Source organism: Nerophis lumbriciformis, linkage group LG03 (genome assembly GCF_033978685.3).
Source record: "Nerophis lumbriciformis linkage group LG03, RoL_Nlum_v2.1, whole genome shotgun sequence".
In the NCBI taxonomy this organism is placed as follows: domain Eukaryota; kingdom Metazoa; phylum Chordata; class Actinopteri; order Syngnathiformes; family Syngnathidae; genus Nerophis; species Nerophis lumbriciformis.
In genome coordinates this window covers 49,811,109-49,835,253 of record NC_084550.2, presented here as the reverse complement: position 1 = coordinate 49,835,253, position 24,145 = coordinate 49,811,109, and the positions used below count along the sequence as shown (strand labels likewise).

General features: G+C 39.9%; 1 protein-coding gene across 3 annotated transcripts in view; it reads right to left on the bottom strand.

The window, feature by feature from the left end:
- Positions 1 to 24,145, bottom strand: part of atg7 (ATG7 autophagy related 7 homolog (S. cerevisiae)) — a 202,107-nt gene that overhangs the window by 117,120 nt on the left and 60,842 nt on the right. For all 3 annotated transcript variants that reach the window (XM_061938552.2, XM_061938536.2, XM_061938544.2), the window contains exons 13-15: positions 8,878 to 9,072; positions 6,731 to 6,982; positions 6,140 to 6,255 (exon numbers count right to left, since the gene is read on the bottom strand). In XM_061938552.2, coding sequence (XP_061794536.2) covers positions 6,140 to 6,255; positions 6,731 to 6,982; positions 8,878 to 9,072 — 563 coding nt within the window. The remainder of the gene's footprint in view (positions 1 to 6,139; positions 6,256 to 6,730; positions 6,983 to 8,877; positions 9,073 to 24,145) is intronic.

Here is a 24,145-nt window from a genome sequence, read left to right as displayed (position 1 = left end):
CGATCCGGTTTGGTGGCTGCAGGATTAAGTCTCTGCTTTTTGCAGATGATGTGGTCCTGATGGCTTCATCAAGTACCTCAGTCTTCAGCTCTCACTGGATCGGTTCGCAGCCGAGTGTGAAGCGACTGGGATGGGAATCAGCACCTCCAAGTCCGAGTCCATGGTTCTTCATCGGAAAAGGGTGGAGTTCCATCTCCGAGTTGGGGAAGAGATCTTGCCCCATGTGGAGGAGTTCAAGTACCTAGGAGTCTTGTTCACGAGTGATGGAAGAGGGGATCGTGAGATCGACAGGTGGATCAGTGCGCCGTCTTCAGTAATGCGGACGCTCTATCGATCCGTTGTGGTGAAGAAGGAGCTGAGCCGGAAGGCAAAGCTCTCAATTTACCGGTCGATCTACGTTCCCATCCTCACCTATGGTCATGAGCTTTGGGTTATGACTGAAAGGACAAGATCACGGGTACGAGCGGTTGAAATGAGTTTCCTCCGCCGGGAGGCGGGGCTCTCCCTTAGAGATAGGGTGAGAAGCTCTGTCATCCGGGAGGAGCTCAAAGTAAAGCCGCTGCTCCTCCACATCGAGAGGAGCCAGATGAGGTGGTTAGGGCATCTGGTCAGGATGCCACCGAACGCCTCCCTATGGAGGTGTTTCGGGCACGTCTGATCGGTAGAAGGCCACGGGGAAGACCCAGGACACGTTGGGAAGACGATGTCTCCCCGCTGGCCTGGGAACGCCTCGGGATCGCCTGGGAGGAGCTGGACAAAGTGGCTGGGGATAGGGAAGTCTGGACTTCTATGCTTTGGCTGCTGCCCCCACGACCCGACCTCGGATAAGCGGAAAAAGATGGATGGATGGATGGATGGTTTACTGAGACCAAGATTCAACTTTTAGGCGTTAATTCTAAGTGGTATGTGTGGAGAAAACCAGGCACTGCTCATCACCTGTCCAATACAATCTCAACAGTGAAACATGGTCGTTGGCAGCATCATGTTGTGGGGGTGTTTTTCAGTTGCAGGGGCAGGACGACTGGTTGCAATTGAAGGAAAGATGAATGAGGCAAAGTACAGGGATATCCTGGAAGAAAACGTCTCCCAAAAGTGCTCGGGAACTCAAAGTGGGCCGAAGGTTCACCTTCCAACAGAGAATGACCCTAAGCACACAGCAAAAATAACGAAGGAGTGGCTTCAGACAACTATGTGACCATTCTTGACTGGCCCAGCTAAAGCCCTGACCTAAACCCAATTGGGCATCTCTAGAGAGTCCTGAAAATGGCTGTCCACCTACGTTCACCATCCAACCTGACAGCACTGGAAAAGATCTGCAAAGAAGAATGACAGAGGATCCCCAAAGAAGACCCATAGCTGTGCGAGCCCAAAAGGGTGCTTCTACACAATATTGAGCAAAGGGTCTGAATACTTATGACCTTGTGAGATTTTTTTTAATACATTTGGAAAAAATTATACATGTCTGTTTTTTTTCTGTCAAGATGGTGTACTGAGTGTACATTAACAAGTGCTGTTACTTCTGCCTTTTATTTGTTCATAGCGTTTCTACTTGTATTGATTCTTCATTCATCACTCCTAGTAACGTTTGTAAGTTTGACAACATAACTAAAGCAATGTTTACTTATTAAACCGTCCCATGTGTGATGTCTGTAGGAGTGTTTTCATGCATATTTGTACTATCGTAATGTAATCAAGCCAGCGTCGTTCGCATTAACTAATATGCTAACATATTTACAAGAGTCTGTGTTAGTACAATTAACTCACAATGTCAATCTTTTTGTATATTTTCAGTTTTGTTAATTCACCAAAACGTCACCATGGAGCCCATGAGTCTGTTTTTCTGCTTTGAGAGCTTAAACAAATTGAAAAACTTATTCGGGTGTTACCATTTAGTGGTCAATTGTACGGAATATGTACTGAACTGTGCAATCTACTAATAATAGTGTCAATCAATCAATCAGCTTTCGCAGCTAGTGGGTCCACAAGAATTGATTGCTCCCATTAGCTGCATTGCTCGCCACCAAAAAACCAGCCGATTTTTACAAGTTAGAATGCAAAAAAAACAAAAAAAACCTTCTGTTGTTTCTCATAAGGATTGTGAACAATAGGTACAATTCCAAAAAAGCAGGTCCCCTTAAAGGGGTTGATTCAAACATATTCAACTGATGCATTTTGGTGTCTGCCGCCATTTTTTTTAATGCCGTTTTTTCATTTAGGTAATCCATCCATCCATTTTCTACAGCTTGTCCCTTTTGGGGTCGCTGGAGCCTATCTCAGCTGCATTCGGGCGGTAGGCGGGGTACACCCTGGACAAGTCGCCACCTATAATGTATCTATTATTAGATACTGTATCTACTCAATGAAATAATGTTTTGCAATGTGCATTTTCTTACGTTTGGATCATGATTGCGCTTCTGTCATGGTGTTTGGAGGGGGGGGGGGTTAGTTCAAGTTGAAGTAGTTGAAGTTATGTGTTCGGTCTGTAATAGCTAACTTTAATAACCAATGCAAGCTTAAGTGTTATTTTTGTACAAAAGACTTGTTAGTCACAATCAATGCTTGCTGTGTGGCGAAAAAAGCGTCGTAATGTGTGTATTTGTGTATGGATGACTTTGTGTGTGTGTGAGCGTGTATGTGTGTGCGCACACATCTATATTACAGCGTATTGGTGATTACCCTCGAAAAATGGCTTTATCGCAGTTTGTACTGTATTCTTTCATGTTTGGCAAATTTCCCTCTTCAATTTGGTATGAAATAAATATCCAGACTTAATGCATTGCCATCGCAGAACATTCGGTAACATTCAAAGAACGTAATATGTAACGTTTCGGGAACCGGAAAAATGCTTGCCGTTTGCACCAATATGGAACCAAAAAGCAACCCAAGTGCACCCTTTAGGTAACGTTACTTGCCCAAAAAGGCTAAGGCAATCACAACATTCTGGGGGACAAAATGGTTAGCTGGGTTATTTGTAAAACCATCTGAGTGAACATGATCACAGATCACTCTGAGACTGCACAGATAGTTGTAATAAATAATATAAAAAAAACAATTTAAGCCAATGTAGTGATTTCAATATCAAATGTATTTACAATACTATACAAACCTGCATTGACATTTAAACCATTTTTGTTACCTTGTTTCTGGTAATTCTGTTCATTAATATTACTTAAGTGTTTGTTTCATATTTTATTTACTTCTGTTTGTTTGTGTGCAATTGAATTTGTTGCTTTTGTATATATCTCGAGTCATATTAATGTTGCACTTAATTGTTTTCTTGCACGACAAATTATTTTTGCACATTGTTGTTGCATGTTTTTGTTACCAAAAATTAAAAACCGAATCAGAATCAGCTTTATTGGCCAGATATGTTTAACACACAAGGAAGTTATAACTTTGGACTGTGCTCTTTCGTTACAATGTAAACATTAAGTAACAACAGTTAAAAATAAATACTGGTAATTTAAGACTAATATGTACAAGACTGATGAGACAAGATGACACTTTTTTACTGTAAATACAAAGCTTTATCAGGCCACTCTTGTAGCTGAATGTTCAACATTTTGAAATTAGGAACCATATGTGGCACCCTGGACTTCATTCATTCATTAGTATTATTTGTGTTATTATTGTATTGGCATTATTTATATTCTTAACTGGGCCATCACCATGTATTTGTAAACGACAAGTCAATATGTAAAGACATTCCAGGCTACCAATAAGATAATGTAAGCAACAATGCCAGAGCCGCAAAGAGTTTATAGTAGGTGTGTGAATGAGCAACAATCAATATTATTAGCAAAAATAGAGGGCCGCAAAATCAAAATCTAATTTTGCTGAGGGCCCCATGGAGGCTTGGGCCAGCTCTGCAGTCACTTGTATGGACAAAAGATCATTGTTTGGTTAAAGTGCTTTTTACAGCCTCTAAAAAAGCCATCACAAATTGCTAGTCGAACCTCCTACTCAAAACTATGGCTCTATGTAGGGATGAAATAGCCTCCGTGTTTTTTCTTGACCTAACGTGTATATATACATGTATATATATATATATATATATATATATATATATATATATATATATATATATATATATATATATATATATATATATATATATATATATATGTATATATACATACATACATGCATATATATACATACATGCATATATATGTATACATACATACATACATATATATACATACATACATACATATATACAGGTAAAAGCCAGTAAATTAGAATATTTTGAAAAACTTGATTTATTTCAGTAATTGCATTCAAAAGGTGTAACTTGTACATTATATTTATTCATTGCACACAGACTGATGCATTCAAATGTTTATTTCATTTAATTTTGATGATTTGAAGTGGCAACAAATGAAAATCCAAAATTCCGTGTGTCACAAAATTAGAATATTACTTAAGGCTAATACAAAAAAGGGATTTTTAGAAATGTTGGCCAACTGAAAAGTATGAAAATGGAAAATATGAGCATGTACAATACTCAATACTTGGTTGGAGCTCCTTTTGCCTCAATTACTGCGTTAATGCGGCGCGGCATGGAGTCGATGAGTTTCTGGCACTGCTCAGGTGTTATGAGAGCCCAGGTTGCTCTGATAGTGGCCTTCAACTCTTCTGCGTTTTTGGGTCTGGCATTCTGCATCTTCCTTTTCACAATACCCCACAGATTTTCTATGGGGCTAAGGTCAGGGGAGTTGGCGGGCCAATTTAGAACAGAAATACCATGGTCCGTAAACCAGGCACGGGTAGATTTTGCGCTGTGTGCAGGCGCCAAGTCCTGTTGGAACTTGAAATCTCCATCTCCATAGAGCAGGTCAGCAGCAGGAAGCATGAAGTGCTCTAAAACTTGCTGGTAGACGGCTGCGTTGACCCTGGATCTCAGGAAACAGAGTGGACCGACACCAGCAGATGACATGGCACAGATGATATTGATCTATATTGATATATAATGTATATATTGTGTTTTTTATGTTGATTTAATAAAAAAAAAACTAAACTTTTTTTTAATTTTTAAAAAAATTTTATTTCTTGTGCGGCCCGGTACCAATCCGCCCGGTGGTTGGGGACCACTGCTATAGATGACAGGAGTGGGCGACTATTTTTGGTCATCTGCAGTCAACATGCTCATCAAAGATCCTATAGATGACAGGAGTGGGCGACTATTTTTGGTCATCTACAGTCAAAAAGCTCATCAAAAATCCTATAGATGACAAGAGTGGGCGACTAGGTTTGATAATCTAAAGTCAAAATGCTCGCCAAAGATCCTATAGATGACAGGAGTGGGCGACTTCTTTTGGTCATTTACATTATGGTATTTTTTTTTTTTTTGGTCATAAAAAAATACAATCATGCGTGCTTACGGACTGTATCCCTGCAGACTGTATTGATATATATTGATATATAATGTAGGAACCAGAATATTAATAACAGAAAGAAACAACCCTTTTGTGCGAATGAGTGTGAATGAGGGAGGGAGGTTTTTTGCATTGGTGCACTAATTGTAAGTGTATCTTGTGTTTTTTATGTTGATTTAATAAAAAAAAATTTTTTTTTTTTTTTCTTGTGCGGCCCGGTACCAATCGATCCACGGACCGGTACCGGGCCGCAGCCCGGTGGTTGGGGACCACTCCTGTAGAGTATGGGAAAAAAATTGATATCAGAATTTTAACACAATTTCATTTAAAACAAAGGAAGTCTTTGTATTTACATTTTATGAGAATAAAGTTGATTTAGATATATTTTAATACAGTGAAGTTGACATAATAAAATATGTGATACTAGGTTTAAACTTAACATAAAAATCTACATATAATCTTATGTGAATAAAGCTGCCATTTTATAAATAGAACATATCAGGAAAGAAATATATATTTTTAAGACTCGAAACTGAAAGGTGGGGTTATACTCAATAGCACAGCGGGGTGATTCCTTCCGCCATTAAGCACTCGGAGCTTTTCATTCAGAATGGTCTGCGGTGACGAATAACGTGTGAGAAAAAAAGTGCTGTTGACTATATATGTAAATGCAGCAGATCTACAGCGACTGAGCTGGAGTTCATTTAAGGAACGAGCATCCTGGCCACTCAGTCCCAGGTTGCTATGGTGACTGTGCTCACCCTTCACTGTGTTGTAGAATGGACACCATCATCTCCACAGCCAGAGCGCCGGCAATCATGGCCAGACCAGGTCGGCTTACGGTGCACTGCTGATCCAGTGTCCGATCTCGCGTGGACTAAAAAGAGAAAGACGGATACAATCGTTCAACAAATTGATGTGCACTCATGGATGCCTGATTAAAAGGGTTTCAAAATGGGGTAAAAGCACAAAAAAGGACAAAAAATGTCAGCAACTGTTGGAGTCATTTCAACATCACAATGCGCCTTTATTGTGAAAGGCTACAACATGGTTGAATATTGCAATGCTAATAAGCTGGGGAAATGATGGCTGCATCTCAAGCTGACTTCACAGGTCGCACTTTCTGTCTGCCTTTGGAGCTTTTCAAGCAACACAACAAAACACGACAAAGGGCCACGTTTGGATCAAAATAGCCACTTGTCACAAGGTGAGTGACAACAGAACAGTAGCACTGCTGAGGCACGGGGGACTTGCAAAAGATTTGTCTCATTATTGCCGACACCTTTGACGTTGACTATTATTTTTCAAGAGTGTTTTGTTCGGTGTGTGTGCTGTCAAGCGTGTCTCCTTACGTCTCCTGGCGCCACCACATCGTTGCAGAAGTAGCAGCCTAGCTTGTGCCCCGGAATGTTGGAGAACAGAGAGGATCCTGTGACAGAGGCCGCCGAGCCCGCCGGCGTGGAGGTCGAGGAAGAGGAGGCCGACGAACAGGAAAGGGAGGAGCTCGCGTCCCCGCCGCAGGCATTTTGGCCAGCCGGGGCTTTCTTCAGGCCGTGGCGCATGACCACGAATGTGTCGAAGCCGAGAGCGGCGTTGATTACCAGCTAGCAAAAACAGAGAAGACAGTTAATGAGGGATTTTCTGGGTTTTGCAGCAACGTGGCAATAGTTTGTAGCTGGAGCCTATCCCAGCTGACTTCAGGCGAGAGGCGTGGTGCACCCTGGATTCACATATCATTCACTTTCGAAAAACAATTTGAAATGTGGACTCGTCAGATCACAGAACATTTTTCCACTTTTCATCAGTCCATCTTAGATGAGCTCGGGCCTAGCAAAGCCGGCTGCGTTTCTGGGTGTTGTTGATAAATGGCTTTCGCTTTGCATAGTAGAGTTTTAACTTGCACTTACAGATGTAGCGACCAACTGTAGTTACTGACAGTGGTTTTCTGAAGTGTTCCTGAGCCCATGTGGTGATATCCTTTACACACTGATGTTAGTTTTTTGATGCAGTACAGCCTGAGCGATCAAAGGTCACAGACATTCAATGTTGGTTTTCAGCCTTGCTGCTTCAGTGATTTCTCCAGATTCTCTGAACCTTTTGATATTACGGACCGTAGATGGTAAAATCCCTAAATTCCTTGCAATAGCTCGTTGAGAAATGTTGTTCTTAAAGAATTTGCTCAGACATTTGTTCACAAAGTGGTGACCCTCGCCTAATCCTTGTTTGTGAATGACTGAGCATTTCATGGAAGCTGCTTTTATGCCCAATCATGGCACCCACTTGTTCTCAATTACCGTATTTTTCGGACTATAAGTCGCAGTTTTTGTCATTGTTTGCCCGGGGGTGCGACTTATACTCAGGATCGACTTATGTGTGAAATTATTAACACATTACCGTAAAATATCAAATAATATTATTTAGCTCATTCACGTAAGAGACTAGACGTATAAGATTTCATGGGATTTAGCGATTAGGAGTGACAGATTGTTTGGTAAACGTATAGCATGTTCTATATGTTATAGTTATTTGAATGACTCTTACCATAATATGTTACGTTAACATACCAGGCACGTTCTCAGTTGGTTATTTATGCCTCATATAACGTACACTTACTCAGCCTGTTGTTCACTATTCTTTGTTTATTTTAAATGTCTATTCTTGGTGTTGGGTTTTATCAAATACATTTCCCCAAAAAATGCGACTTATACTCCAGTGCAACTTATATATGTTTTTTTCCTTCTTTATTATGCATTTTCGGCCGGTGCGACTTATACTCCGGAGCGATTTATAGTCCGAAAAATACTGTAGCCTGTTCACCTTTACCAAATAAGTGTTTGATGAGCATTCTTCAACTTTCTCAGTCTTTTTTGCCACTTGTGCCAGCTTTTTTTAAACATGTTGCAGGCATCAAATTCCAAATTAGCTAATATTTGCCAAAAATAACAAAAGTTTTCCAGTTTGAACGTTAAGTATCGTGTCTCTGAAGTCTATTCCATTGAATATAAGTTGAAAAGGATTTGCAAATCATTGTATTGTGTTTTTACGTATGATTTACACAAGGTGCCAACTTCACTGGTTTTGGGTTTTGTAGTTTATTGTTTTGTTTGTTACTGTGTATTTGTTTGTTAGCATATTTTAGTGTATTTGGCCTGTTTATTGTATTTCTGCTTCTATGGCATATATTGTGTTATTGCTGCCTGTGTGGATTATTTTCTTTATCATTGCCTGATGTGGTGCACTAATTGTTTGGTAGCTATGTGGTTTAGTTGAATTAAATATGTGTATTGCTGCCATGCAGCATATATTGTTTTAATAATCCCAGCATCCCTTAGGTCTTCCTTTGTTTTTTGTATTGAAATGACAATTGGCTGAATTGTTGCACCGGGCACGGCAATCACTACAATTTTGACATTTCTGCACTGTGGTCCTGATGTAAGTGACGTCAATAAACAAGACAACTTGTGACCACTCTCACTTGAACACAATTTTCCGTCTTTACCTTCCTTTTACTAGCAGCAATCACGGTGGGCAGCCAGCGGCTCTCCCTGGTGTCCATCAGCAAGAAGACCACATCGTGCTCCGAGATGAGCTTCTGCAGCTGCTCTACGTCCTTCTGGGCCTGGGACTGGGTGGCTTGGGAGAAATTCACAGGGTGGCCGGGCATTGGGATGCTCATATTGTGGCCCTCGGCTTTCTGATTGAACGGAAGATGGAACAAAACATAAGGAGGCTTAGGGGAAAAACTTGCGTACAATTCTTTGAGCTGGTATTCATCGCTAACAGTACCTTGGACTTTCCCAATCTACTGAGGGATGTTCTTTGTATGACGATGATGCTTCTATTTTGTTCGGACAAGTCTAACGAAATTACATTAAAGGGGAACATTATCACCAGACCTATGTAAGCGTCAATATATACCTTGATGTTGCAGAAAAAAGACCATATATTCTTTTAACCGATTTCCGAACTCTAAATGGGTGAATTTTGGCGAATTAAACGCCTTTCTATTATTCGCCCTCGGAGCGATGACGTCACAACGTGACGTCACATCGGGAAGCATTTCGCCATTTTCTCAAACACATTACAAACACCGAGTCAAATCAGCTCTGTTATTTTCCGTTTTTTCGACTGTTTTCCGTACCTTGAAGACATCATGCCTCGTCGGTGTGTTGTCGGAGGGTGTAACAACACGAACAGGGACGGATTCAAGTTGCACCAATGGCCCAAAGATGCAAAAGTGGCAAGAAATTGGACGTTTGTTCCGCACACTTTACCGACGAAAGCTATGCTACGACAGAGATGGCAAGAATGTGTGGATATCCTGCGACACTCAAAGCAGATGCATTTCCAACGATAAAGTCAAAGAAATCTGCCGCCAGACCCCCAGGAAAAGAGAGCGGATGAGGGTATGTCTACAGAATATATTAATTGATGAAAACTGGGCTGTCTGCACTCTCAAAGTGCATGTTGTTGCCAAATGTATTTCATATGCTGTTAACCTAGTTCATAGTTGTTAGTTTCCTTTAATGCCAAACAAACACATACCAATCGTTGGTTAGAAGGCGATCGCCGAATTCGTCCTCGCTTTCTCCCGTGTCGCTGGCTGTCGTGTCGTTTTCGTCGGTTTCGCTTGCATACGGTTCAAACCGATATGGCTCAATAGCTTCAGTTTCTTCTTCAATTTCGTTTTCGCTACCTGCCTCCACACTACAACCATCCGTTTCAATACATGCGTAATCTGTTGAATCGCTTAAGCCGCTGAAATCCAAGTCTGAATCCGAGCTAATGTCGCTATACCTTGCTGTTCTATCCGCCATGTTTGTTTGTATTGGCATCACTGTGTGACGTCACAGGAAAATGGACGGGTGTATATAACGATGGTTAAAATCAGGCACTTTGAAGCTTTTTTTAGGGATATTGCGTGATGGGTAAAATTTTGAAAAAAACTTCGAAAAATAAAATAAGCCACTGGAAACTGATTTTTAATGGTTTTAACCCTTCTGAAATTGTGATAATGTTCCCCTTTAAACATTATGACATTATTGCTACCTTTTTGTGTATCTAGGATCTTCATTAGTAATGCAAACTTTAAATCAAACAGTGGGGGCATGGCGCAGATATTTATTAAAAAATATTTTGCCTTCCTTCATACTTCCTCTAAACCAGCCGTTTGGAATTTGCTCTGTTCTGTGATGTTTTTCCCAATGGTGATGTCAGTGGATTAGCCATATATGGCAAAACTGGCAAATTAAGGCCCAGGGGCCGCATGCGGCCCGCAAAGCTTTTCAATCTGGCCCGCCGGACATTCACAAGTTTTTTTTTTTAGATCTTTAAGATTGAAATTGTAGCTGCCATTATGATGTGCAGTGATGTTTTCAAATTAACGTAAATCTTGAACTGTACAAAGTATTTCAATGGTTGGAATCTGCGCTTTTGCATGATATACTAGTTACTATGGTAATCGAATTAGTTACTATGGTAATCTAAGTCACAGCAGCTCAGACGAGGCACCAAGCACTTTGGGTGGGGAGCGTTTCCACAGAGTGTTTCCAGAGCGGCCAGCCTGAAATGAGGGTCACAGGGACAGACGCAGAAGGAGATTTTTACAACAAAGTTCTAAAGCTTAGTGATATATCAGATGTATCAGATAGTAGGTGGGTTTATTTTACCCTTCGCTTTCATATTTCGCTGTGATTGTTGTATTTTTGTTGCGTTTCGCTTGATTGTAAAATATGTCGATCGAGAGGGGGGGTGACGTTCATAGGTTGTCAATATTCAGTGTTTTATCGTTTGTAGTTAATATTGTAAATCCCACATTCTTTATTTTCATGTACATTCTGGGTGTCTGTGTCAGTAAAAAAAAATTGTCCTCACGTTCAATCAGACATTATTGTGAGGTTTTGTAATAGTGTTCCTAAAAATAAATATGCCGGCCCCCAGACACATTTTTTTCTCTAAATTTGGCCCCCCGAGTCAAAATAATTGCCCAGGCCTGATATATGGTATACATTTACCCAAAATGCTTTGCGCGAGTCGGCCATTGTAGTCCGCGCTGTAGTCAATAAGCTCCTTTTTTTTTTTCTCTATGCTCTTGTTGTGGGGCAGACTGGCTCGTACATGCACATGCATCCTCCACTGTTGCCATTTATAATACAATGTAGCGTATACCTATAACTTATATCTGTCAGTATACTCCATAATGGAAGCACTAAAAACTACCAAAAAAGATAATTGGGAGAAGCGGCTGTCGAAGTGGAGGCACGTAAATAAGACCGTCCACAAAACGGCACATCCTGAAGAGATGGTTAGAAAGTGGATTAAAATGGTATGTAAAACCTAATCTATGCCAAAATTGGCATGTTATGTCGATCACAAGGAAGTGTTTTCAAAGTAGAAAACAGTCATATTATGACCCACTTAAGGAAGATCACATGTTTACGCTTGCAAAAATCAACACAAAAGGAAGTAGCAGATAAGAGTAAATATATCTTTTGCAATCACTTTGTTTTAATCTCAGCACTGACTTTATAATGCTTCCACATAGAAGTTGAGCAAGTTTTTTTATCTGGTGGCAGACCAGGAGATGGCTCAGCAGTAGCCAGACTTTTATTTAATTTGGTTGCCCAAATCCATGTGGGGATTTTCAGCTAAGTGACCGGAAGCTATATAAGGTTACCTAGCCCATAGCCTGCAGCAGGGGTAGGGAACTTATGGCTCTCGAGCCAGATGTGGCTCTTTTGATAACTGCATCCCGCTCTCAGATAAATCTTCGTTGACATTGGTAATCACAGTGTTAAAAATAACTTTCAAAATATAAAACATTCTCATGCATTTCAATCCATCCATCTGTTTTCTACCGCACCTGTTGAAGAAGTCGTATTAATGGTAAGAAGTATTTTATCTATTATTGGTTAGCTTCATAATAACAATGTTATTAAAAAGAATAAGAGACTTAATATACTCTAAAAATGTTGGTCTTACTTAAAAATGCACGCATTTAGTTGTATTCAGTGTTAAAAAATATTATATGTCTCTCACAGAAATACATTTTAAGATATTTGGCTTTCATGGCTCTCTAAGCCAAAAAGGTTCCCGACCCCTGGCCTACAGTATAGCCTACATTACATATTGCTGTCTGTAAAAGTCAGTAACTTAAATGTACAAATGAACTCCCATAAGTGCGTACAAATCGACACAACTACACAAGCCTTGTTTTAACCTTTTTAACCAAACATTACTCTGTCAACAGCGTATTGTCTAAATTACCGAGCGAACAGAGCTACATAAACAGCAAACATGAAAGCGCCAGACTGCAGATGACAATACTAATGCAGCATAATGGAATAATCTCCCGCTCAAACTCCGTTTCCTAAAGTTTGAAACTGCCTCCGGTTTTCTAGCCGTCCGTAACGTTTTTACTCGTATGGGTTCTCCATTTATCACTCCAAGCAACGTTTGCAAGTTTTACAGTACAACCAAAAACATTTTTACTTACTAAACCTTCTTATGTGTAATGTCTGTAGGAGTATTTTGTATGCATATTTGTACGTGCTATGGTAATGTAATAAGATAGCGTCGTTAGCATTAGCTACTACACTAGCATGTTTAAGAGAGTTTTTGTTAGTAATATTAACTCACAATGGCATTCTTTTTGTATTGCTTCAGTTTCGGTAATTCACCAAAACGTCACTGTGGACTTATTGAGACTGTTTAACTGATTGGAGCGCTAGCTTCTGCAGCTAGTGGGTCCATAACGATGACTTCTGTTTTGTTTGATCAGCCGTTTTACTGCTGTGTGACAGGCACCGTTTTGAAACAATTAAGTTACGTAAATAAACATTTATACATTTTTTCTGTGTAAATAACTAATTTCACAACGTTGGAGCCTATCCCAGCTACACTCGGGCGGAAGGCGCGGTACACCCTGGACAAGTCGCCACCTCATCACAGGGCCAACACAGATAGACAGACAACATTCACACTCACATTCCCACGCAGTCACGGGGAGAACATGCAAACAGGACCTTTAATGATACCTTGGCCCTCGTGTATTATTATTATCTGACTGGTTTTGTGTTAATTACTGAACTCATTTCTTACACAAAAAAAGCAGCTATACATATAGGGGTGCTTAGAGACAAAAATAGACCTGTGCCATGGGAAATACAAAATTAATTTAAAATGATTAACCAAATTCTGGTTGTAGACAAATATATATAAAATAAATTGCACTCTTTATATAATCCATTGTATATATAATATAAAAATATAATATGATATAATAATATATCAGTAAATATTATATACTGTATATTTAATATGCAAATATTACATATATGTTGTATTTTATATTGCTACTATCGTACCATTTTAGTCTACTTTATACCTGCATTATCCTTTCCCTTTCCATCCTTTGTAACTGAGCTACTGTGTGGAACGATTTCCCTTAATCAATAAAGTTTCTCTAAGTCTAAGTCTGAGTCATGTTGCCTCAACTGCTTTAAGACCTGACAGTCGACATATTTGTTGAATGTGTCGGCTTGACATTCCTGCACAAGCATCCACAGGAAATGTTGCAACATTAGAAAAAAATAGGAGTAGCACAAACATGAAAGGTTAATGTTTAATGTCTCCCTCTCGGTTATCATGCACGACTGTTAAGCTACAATGACTGGAGAACGAACAGGACGGCAAAGTAAAATGCCACAGGTGAAGCCAAGGAAAGCAGCGATGGATACAAAGCGGCGTGAGATCTCAAGAAGAAATGTCTCTTTCACTGAGTCAATCATTATCTCCTGCATAAGAACCATGAAAGCGTGCCTTTAATTTTAATTTCAGGACGGCGAGACCTCTTAGCACCTACAACCTCTTTAAATGCCAACTTGACCAAATCATCAGAGGACAATAAAAATCTCCTGGACATTCACTGTACAACCTGAGATCCCTCTCGGTTCATGGTTCGGTTCCCGGCCGCGTTTAGATGTGCTTGGTTGGGATTTAGACAGTGACGTGCAGTCAGGGGAGGGAGGTGAGGCCCCGCCTCACCTGCCATCATGGAAAGAAAAAAAATGTAAAAAGAAAAAAAATTTTTTTAATTGTTATATGTATCCAGTGATTATACTATAAAGTTATTTTCCATTTAACTTCACCAGTTATAGATTATTTTTATTCAAAATCGCTGAATTTTCACATTTGCCGTTCAAATACTGAGAAGAGACGGTGCGGTGATCAGCAGCCAGTTGAGGCACGTCACTCAGTTGTGCCTCAACATGGATTGCGGACTCGGCTAACTGCTGGCCTGCTGTGCAGTGAGACCGTATTGCTATATGAACTATATTAAACATTTCTATAGTTTAGTTAGCTGAGGTATATAATGTACAGTGTATTTTGTCAACAACTGTATGTGTGTAACGTATTTCTTGTGCTGAGCGATCATAAAACTGCTACGAAGACGCACTGGCTGAGGCTCGCAGTAATCCCGCCTCCTTGTGCCGGTTAATTTGCACCTCCGCCGTAGAACGCACCCCCCGACGGGAGCGCCACACCAACCAAAGCCCACACCCAAACCCTCCACGTGCAAGACCGAACCCACTCAAAAAAGTCACTCAACAAGAAGCCAAAAAGTGCAAAAACAACAATGCTCGCGTTGGAGGAGCCGCGAACGACTGCAGGGACACAACATTAGGTACACCTGCAGACTGCAGCACGGATTTCATATTTCATTCATTCACAACTCCTCCAACACGAACACCACTGTTCCCGCACTTATAAGTAAAGGTAAGACCATAACGGTTTTTTTATTAAATGTGCTTTTTTGTGTGCTACAGTTTGTATGTGTAAAGTTAAAGTTAAGTTAAAGTACCAATGATTGTCACACACACACTAGGTGTGGTGAAATTTGTCCTCTGCATTTAACCCATCCCTTGTTCACCCCCTGGGAGGTGAGGGGAGCTGTGGGCAGCAGCGGCGCCTCGCCCGGGAATAATTTTTGGTGATTCAACCCCCAATTCCAACCCTTGATGCTGAGTGCCAAGCAGGGAAGAATGCTGGTATGAGCTTTTAAACATAACCCGTTAACTGCTGCCAATCAAATGGTGAATAAGATACTCTTTAGGGTTCATATGTTTGTAAATCTGACAGTGATGAAGTCAGTGCCTCATCAGCCATGAACCTCACGGCACTTCACTGGATTTAGACATCCAATTAAAACAATTATTTTCAAGGGTCGCCACATGAGTCAATTGCATGATTTTATTTGTCTTAGTATTTAGGTCAAATGCACATCCTGACACAATCTTGCCATTCATTCAAGCTTAGAACCGGCACTGGACATTTTCAATGGCTAGATGGGAATTCTCCGCACAAAAAGCGGTAACGTGTATTGTTACACTACCAGGGCAAAAACCAGCATCAAAAAGGTAAAAAAAGATTAGTGCTGTCAAGGGATTTGAAATCATAGAGAGATTATTTATTAACAATCCGCATTTACCGTATTTTCTGGACCATAAAGTGCACCGGATTATAAGGTGCACTGCCAATGAATGGTCTATTTTCGATCTTTTTTCATATATAAGGCACACCGGATTATATGGCGCATTAAAGGAGTCGTATTATTTATTTATTTTTTCTAAATTGAAAACAAGTGGTCTACATAACATGTAATGGTGGTTCTTTGGTCAAAATGTTGCATAGATTATGTTTTACAGATCATCTTCAAGCCGCTTTCTGACAGTCGCTTCAGGATGCGCCGTTTTGTGAGAGGTCTTATTTATGTGGCTCACCTTCGGCAGCGTCTTTTCCCCGTCATCTTTGTTGTAGCGGTGTAGCGTGCAAGGACGGGAGTGGAAGAAGTGTCAAAAGATGGAGCTAACTGTTTTAATGACATTCAGACTTTACTTCAATCAATAACGGAGCAGCATCTACTCATCCGGAAACAACATCAACACCGTAAATGTGTCCCGTGAAAAACCGTGTCACCGGAACTCTCTAATAACTAAAGTTCCTTGGGTGAATAATTTAACTCACTACACCGGTATGTTTTAGCGCTTTCATGGCAAGTTTACTGACAGATATAAGTAAGTACTTTACACTACTTTATACTAGAAATGGCAACAGCAGAGGATGAATGTCCCATAACAAGATAGAGAAAAAGAAGAAGCTTATTGACTACAGTGTCGGCACGGACTACAAAGGCGGACGTGCGCAATTTCTCAGGATTTATGCAGATCCCAAATACAGATCAGCAGGTACCAGAAGGTAAGAATAGTTGCTTGTGCATAACATTGCGAAACTAAACACCAGATAATATGTCTTACCTTATACACACACCATAATAATACTCATATGTTTAATGCGCCGACAATCCATCAAGCGGTGCGGCTTCATAGCTTACCAATGTCGTACTAAAACATTTTTATAGCTGTTTGAGCACCGTGGGTAATGTTCTATATTTTCAATGGAACATATAAAATATTGGTGCGGTTTACTTGAGTCATATTGCCATCATATTGCTTTCTACACGTATCTCTTGTTTGACTGCCATTTACTGGTCACACTTATCATTACACCATGTACCAAATAAAATTGCTTCGAAGTCTGAAAGCAAAATCAGAATTATTCCGTACATTAGGCGCACCGCGTTATAAGGCGCACTGTCAAGTTTTGAGGGAAAAAAAGGATTTTAAGTGCGCCTTAAAGTCCGGAAAATACGGTAATAAATAATTGTTTCAATCATGATTAAAAATGCTGAGATCAGGCCTCAACTTGACATGTGTTTATTATTTGACACCCATAGAAACAAAACACATTAGTCAGGAACATTTAGTTGTTTAAATTGTAAAAAGATAAAAAAGAAGTAATCCATTGTATACTATTAAAGTAGTACCTCAACTTACAACCACAATCTGTTCCACGACCAAGCTTGTACTTCCTAAAGCAGATACGCCCATTAAAATTAATTTAAAATCAACTTAATCCGTGCTTGGCCCTGTCAAAACACCCCAATTTTAACACGCCGTTTGGACAGAAAAACAAACATTTTGATTAGGGCTGTCAATTATTTTTTAATCACATTAGTCACATTTTGAAATTTGGATCCATCAGTGACGCAAAGATCATGATACATGTCTTTGTTACATCTTATCTCGACTACAATAACGTATATTTTTCGGGTCTCCCCATGTCCAGCATTGAAAGATTACAGTTGGTTCAAAATGGGGCTGCTAGACTTTTGAGAAGGACATGAAAGTTTGATCATATTATACATATACTGGTCCAAATGCACTCGCTCCCGGTACACTTTATTACTTACGTATAAAACATTAAATGGTTTAGCACCATCTTATCTTGCTGATTGTATTGTACCCTAAGTTCTAAGAACCCCAGAACCAAAAACTAGTCTGCAACCTTTGGCTCTGGAACCGCATGCAGCTCTTTTGTCCCTGTGTTGTGGCTCCAGCTAGTTTATGCTTCTGTGTACTGTAGTCACTACCGTATTTTTCAGAGTATAAGTCGCACCGGCCGAAAATGCATAATAAAGACGGAAAAAAACATATATAAGTCGCACTGGAGTATAAGATGCATTTTTGGGGGAAATTTATTTGATAAAACCCAACACCAAGAATAGACATTTGAAAGGCAATTTAAAATAAATAAAGAATAGTGAACAACAGGCCGAATAAGTGTACGTTATATGAGGCATAAATAACCAACTGAGAACGTGCCTGGTATGTTAACGTAACATATTATGGTAAGAGTCATTCAAATAACTATAACATATAGAACATGCTATACGTTTACCAAACAATCTGTCACTCCTAATCGCTAAATCCCATGAAATCTTATACGCGGGGGGGTCGTGGTTGGGGGCGTGGTTAAGAGGGGAGGAGTATATTTACAGGTAGAATTCACCAAGTATATATAACAAATACTTGACTTTCAGTGAATTCTAGCTATATATATATATATATATATATATATATATATATATATATATATATATATATATATACACACACACACACACACACACACAGGTAAAAGCCAGTAAATTAGAATATTTTGAAAAACTTGATTTATTTCAGTAATTGCATTCAAAAGGTGTAACTTGTACATTATATGTATTCATTGCACACAGACTGATGCATTCAAATGTTTATTTCATTTAATTTTGATGATTTGAAGTGGCAACAAATGAAAATCCAAAATTCCGTGTGTCACAAAATTAGAATATTACTTAAGGCTAATACAAAAAAGGGATTTTTAGAAATGTTGGCCAACTGAAAAGTATGAAAATGAAAAATATGAGCATGTACAATACTCAATACTTGGTTGGAGCTCCTTTTGCCTCAATTACTGCGTTAATGCGGCGTGGCATGGAGTCGATGAGTTTCTGGCACTGCTCAGGTGTTATGAGAGCCCAGGTTGCTCTGATAGTGGCCTTCAACTCTTCTGCGTTTTTGGGTCTGGCATTCTGCATCTTCCTTTTCACAATACCCCACAGATTTTCTATGGGGCTAAGGTCAGGGGAGTTGGCGGGCCAATTTAGAACAGAAATACCATGGTCCGTAAACCAGGCACGGGTAGATTTTGCGCTGTGTGCAGGCGCCAAGTCCTGTTGGAACTTGAAATCTCCATCTCCATAGAGCAGGTCAGCAGCAGGAAGCATGAAGTTCTCTAAAACTTGCTGGTAGACGGCTGCGTTGACCCTGGATCTCAGGAAACAGAGTGGACCGACACCAGCAGATGACATGGCACCCCAAACCATCACCCAACCATGCAAATTTTGCATTTCCTTTGGAAATCGAGGTCCCAGAGTCTGGAGGAAGACAGGAGAGGCACAGGATCCACGTTGCCTGAAGTCTAGTGTAAAGTTTCCACCATCAGTGATGGTTTGGGGTGCCATGTCATCTGCTGGTGTCGGTCCACTCTGTTTCCTGAGATCCAGGGTCAACGCAGCCGTCTACCAGCAAGTTTTAGAGCACTTCATGCTTCCTGCTGCTGACCTGCTCTATGGAGATGGAGATTTCAAGTTCCAACAGGACTTGGCGCCTGCACACAGCGCAAAATCTACCCGTGCCTGGTTTACGGACCATGGTATTTCTGTTCTAAATTGGCCCGCCAACTCCCCTGACCTTAGCCCCATAGAAAATCTGTGGGGTATTGTGAAAAGGAAGATGCAGAATGCCAGACCCAAAAACGCAGAAGAGTTGAAGGCCACTATCAGAGCAACCTGGGCTCTCATAACACCTGAGCAGTGCCAGAAACTCATCGACTCCATGCCACGCCGCATTAACGCAGTAATTGAGGCAAAAGGAGCTCCAACCAAGTATTGAGTATTGTACATGCTCATATTTTTCATTTTCATACTTTTCAGTTGGCCAACATTTCTAAAAATCCCTTTTTTGTATTAGCCTTAAGTAATATTCTAATTTTGTGACACACGGAATTTTGGATTTTCATTTGTTGCCACTTCAAATCATCAAAATTAAATGAAATAAACATTTGAATGCATCAGTCTGTGTGCAATGAATAAATATAATGTACAAGTTACACCTTTTGAATGCAATTACTGAAATAAATCAAGTTTTTCAAAATATTCTAATTTACTGGCTTTTACCTGTATATATATATATATATGTATATATATATATATATATATATATATATATATATATATATATATATATACATATATGTATATATATATACATATATGTATACATATATACATATGTATGTATGTGTATGTATGTGTATGTATGTGTATATATATATAAATAAGAGAAATACTTGAATTTCAGTGTTCATTTATTTACACATATACACACACATAACACTCATCTACTCATTGTTGAGTTAAGGGTTGAATTGTCCATCCTTGTTCTATTCTCTGTCACTATTTTTCTAACCATGCTGAACACCCTCTCTGATGATGCATTCTGCTTCGTCTCCTTGTTGTGTGCGCAGTTGTGCACTGCACTCTCTAAAAGCCATAGATGTTATTGTCTCATATGCATGTACAGTAGATGGCAGTATTGTCCTGTTTAAGAGTGTCGCAACATTGCTGTTTACGGCAGACGAACTGCTTTACGGTAGACAAAAAGGTGACTGCTGTTGTTGTGTGTTGTTGCCGCGCTGGGAGGACGTTAATGAAACTGCCTAACAATAAACCAAGAACTCGCCCTCGATCATTCTACAGTTATAATGTGATTGGGCAGGCATGCTGTTTATATTGTGGGAAAGCGGACTTGAAAACAGGCTGTCGACACGTCACTCAGGTCCGCATGGAGCTGGAGGGGGTGTGGCCTCCAGCTCCGCCTGAATTTCGGGAGATTTTCGGGAGAAAATTTGTCCCGGGAGGTTTTCGGGAGAGGCGCTGAATTTCGGGAGTCTCCCGGAAAATCCGGTAGGGTTGGCAAGTATGCTTTTACGTCTAGTCTCTTACGTGAATGAGCTAAATAATATTATTTTATATTTTACGGTAATGTGTTAATAATTTCACACATAAGTCGCACCCCCGACCAAACTATGAAAAAAACTGCGACTTATAGTCCAAAAAATACGGTACGTTATCCCTTGAGGCACTGTCATGAGTCTTTCAAAGTTCTGCATCAGCCATTCAATTCTAGGGGCAGTGTTTCTGGTTAAAAAAAACCCTGACACTTAACTTGTCGTGATTAAGCTTGTTAGTTTCTTCAGTTGCTAATGAACAATGGTATCTAGAAAGGGATTGAGTGTTATTGGAACTGGTGCTGTGTTACAATAACCTGACTCTCGCCAGATCCTTGTAGTTCGCTGAGCTCCACACAAGGATCTGGGCTCGAGGGCAATGCAAACTCCTTCAAGATAACAAAAAAGATTGAACCAATCAGGATCGCCGGGCGGGATTTCATAGATGTGACGTAACGCCAAAGCGACTGTTTGATTCAAACAACAATGGTGGCACGCAGCGAGGAGTCGTGTGCTGACATTGATTCTGCTGTTGCAACTGTTTTGTTGAATCTATCGAATATTAATTCTTTAAAAGATGAACAGAGAACTTTTCGCTCTGTCGTTATCCAATACGTCGGCTGTTCTGTTTTGGATTTCCCAGCGTAGCTCTCATCAGCGTCACGGGTTGATTTGGATGTGAGAGGTTGAAGTAGCACGTCATTCAGGATAACGGACAAGTGGTTCATCCAATCACATACAATGATTTTCTTACAAGGCCCCGCCTTCTGAAATACATCTCCTATTGAGAAGTCCCAGATCCTTGTTTGGATCTGGTGAGAGTCAGGTTAGTCTTACAATGCTTTATTGCAAAAAAAGAAGGCATTTTTGCAAAAGTGGGCAGTATGCCTCATGATTGAATCACATCAACACAGACCAAGTACTAAAAGTAGGGATGTCCCGATCCAGGTTTTTGCACTTCCGATCCAATACCTATATTGTTTTTGCATTTCCGATCCGATACCGATACCGATACTGACCGATACTGGCCTATCCGAGCATGTATTAAAGTTTAAAGTTATTTAGCCTACTTAGTTGTCAGAATCATGTTGAAAAGGGTTTTAGTACACTTGATGACAACTAGCCAGCTGAATTAGGGGAGTTTGAATACCGGTAATACACAATGGTTGGTAACAAGAAACTGACCTGTTTATTCAAGGATAAACACAAAATAGACAAAATTATACATGACAAACAGAAATGGCATCTTTGAACTAGGGCTGGGCGATATGGCCTTTTTTTAATATTGCGATATTTTAAGGCCATATTGCGATACACAATATATATCTCGATATTTTGCCTTAGCCTTGAATGAACACTTGATGCATATAATCACAGCAGTATGATGATTCTGTGTTTTGATTGATTGATTGAGACTTTTATTAGTAGGTTGCACAGTGAAGTACATATTCCGTACAATTGACCACTAAATGGTAACACCCGAATACGTTTTTCAACTTGTTTAAGTCAGGGTCCACTTAAATTGATTCATGATACAGATATATACTATCAGATATATACTATCATCATAATACAGTCATTACACAAGATAACCACATTGAATTATTTACATTATTTATAATCCGGGGTGTGGAGGGGGGCGTCGGATGTAAGTGTCAAAAAGACAGCCAAAAGAGTTTGATATGAGAATAAATCTAAAGTTAAAATATAGGGTAGAAATGCACCCATTTGCAGGAAATGTAGTCTTGATTTTCAAAATTTTCTTTCAAGGATTGCATGTCTACATTAAAACATTCTTCTTCATACTGCATTAATATATGCTACTTTTAAACTTTCATGCAGAGAAGGAAATCACAACTAAAAAAATCACTAATTTTTCCATACGGTGTTGATGTGGACATTTTTGCCTCGGCATTTTGATGGTGTGGACGTGTGGCACCGAATGGAGATAAGCGTCTCGACAGACGTTATAATATTTGAACAATGATGACGAAAACTGTTTTCTCTGTCGTGTCCGTGTGTCGAAAATTGTTATGCGCTTATTTTTTTATTTTATTTTGTGCGTGGCATATAATTGCTATGCGCAGTGGACGCTTGAGCAGTTTGCAATTGCACAGGCGCGCACCTTAGAGGGAGCGTTGGTCACACGGCTGCGCTAGCATCACAGCTAACGTTAGCCATGCTGCTACCTCTCTGCTCGGGGAGGACGTATACGTATGTGACGTATGACGTGACAGTATGTGACGTGTGTCGTGACAGTATGTGACGTGTGTAAGAAAGTGCGCTTGCTGTCTGTGAGAGGGAGACAGGAAAGAGTGAGAAGAGCCTGTCGTGTAATGCCAGCAGCTAAAAGCAACTGCATGAGAATTCACAGACCTGTGGATGTGTTGAAGGTGTGCTGGAAAATGCGGAACGGAACTTAGGGAGCAGCAGAAAAGTGGAATGTATTATTTAAATCGGTGCTTTGGAAAACACGGACCGGAGTTTTTTTTAAACTGGATCTGGATCGGCATTTTCCCATGCCTTGCCGATACGCAATTTTTGGCAAATGTCGGCAAAAGGGACATCCCTAACTAAAAGCCAACCAATTACAACATTTTCTATGTAAGGTTAGACTTTTTTAGGCGTATGTCAAGCTACAAAAGAGGATTTGGAGTTGAAGGATGAAGACAAGAGTTTGCCTTAACAGCAGCATAAACAAGTTGAAGTTACAATAGAGCAAACGTACAGAGCCTTGGAAATACTGAGTAAAGGAGAAACATGGAAGAAAAAGAGGTGTGACAACCAGGGTTAGGCATAATGCCGTTACGTAATAACGGCGTTACTAACACACACACAACGTTAACTACTACTGGGGAGTAATATCAATTCATTGAATTGATAATCATGTAATCCTACAATACCCTGTTTGTGGACAAGGATAGATACAGCCGACAAAGCATCAATCCCTGTATGGACTGTGTGTGACAATCATTGGTACTTTAACTTTTTAACTTAATAATTTATTTATTTTTCAAAGTAATTTTTCTACCAGTAGTGACAACAGAACAGATCATAAAACTTAAGTAATTGTCAGGTGGCAACAGATGTGGGTCAATACCTAGGAAAATTATAGGGTAAAAACTAAACAAAAGGAAGCAGTAACAAAATAACATGCAAAATACAGGAGAATAGACAGGACAGGAACGTAACATGACAATACAGAATATGAAACTGTATGTGTGGTAGTGTTGTCCTGATACCAGTATTTTGGTACCGGTACGAAAATGTATTTCATACTTCTCGGTACTTTTCGATACTAAATAAAGGGGACCACA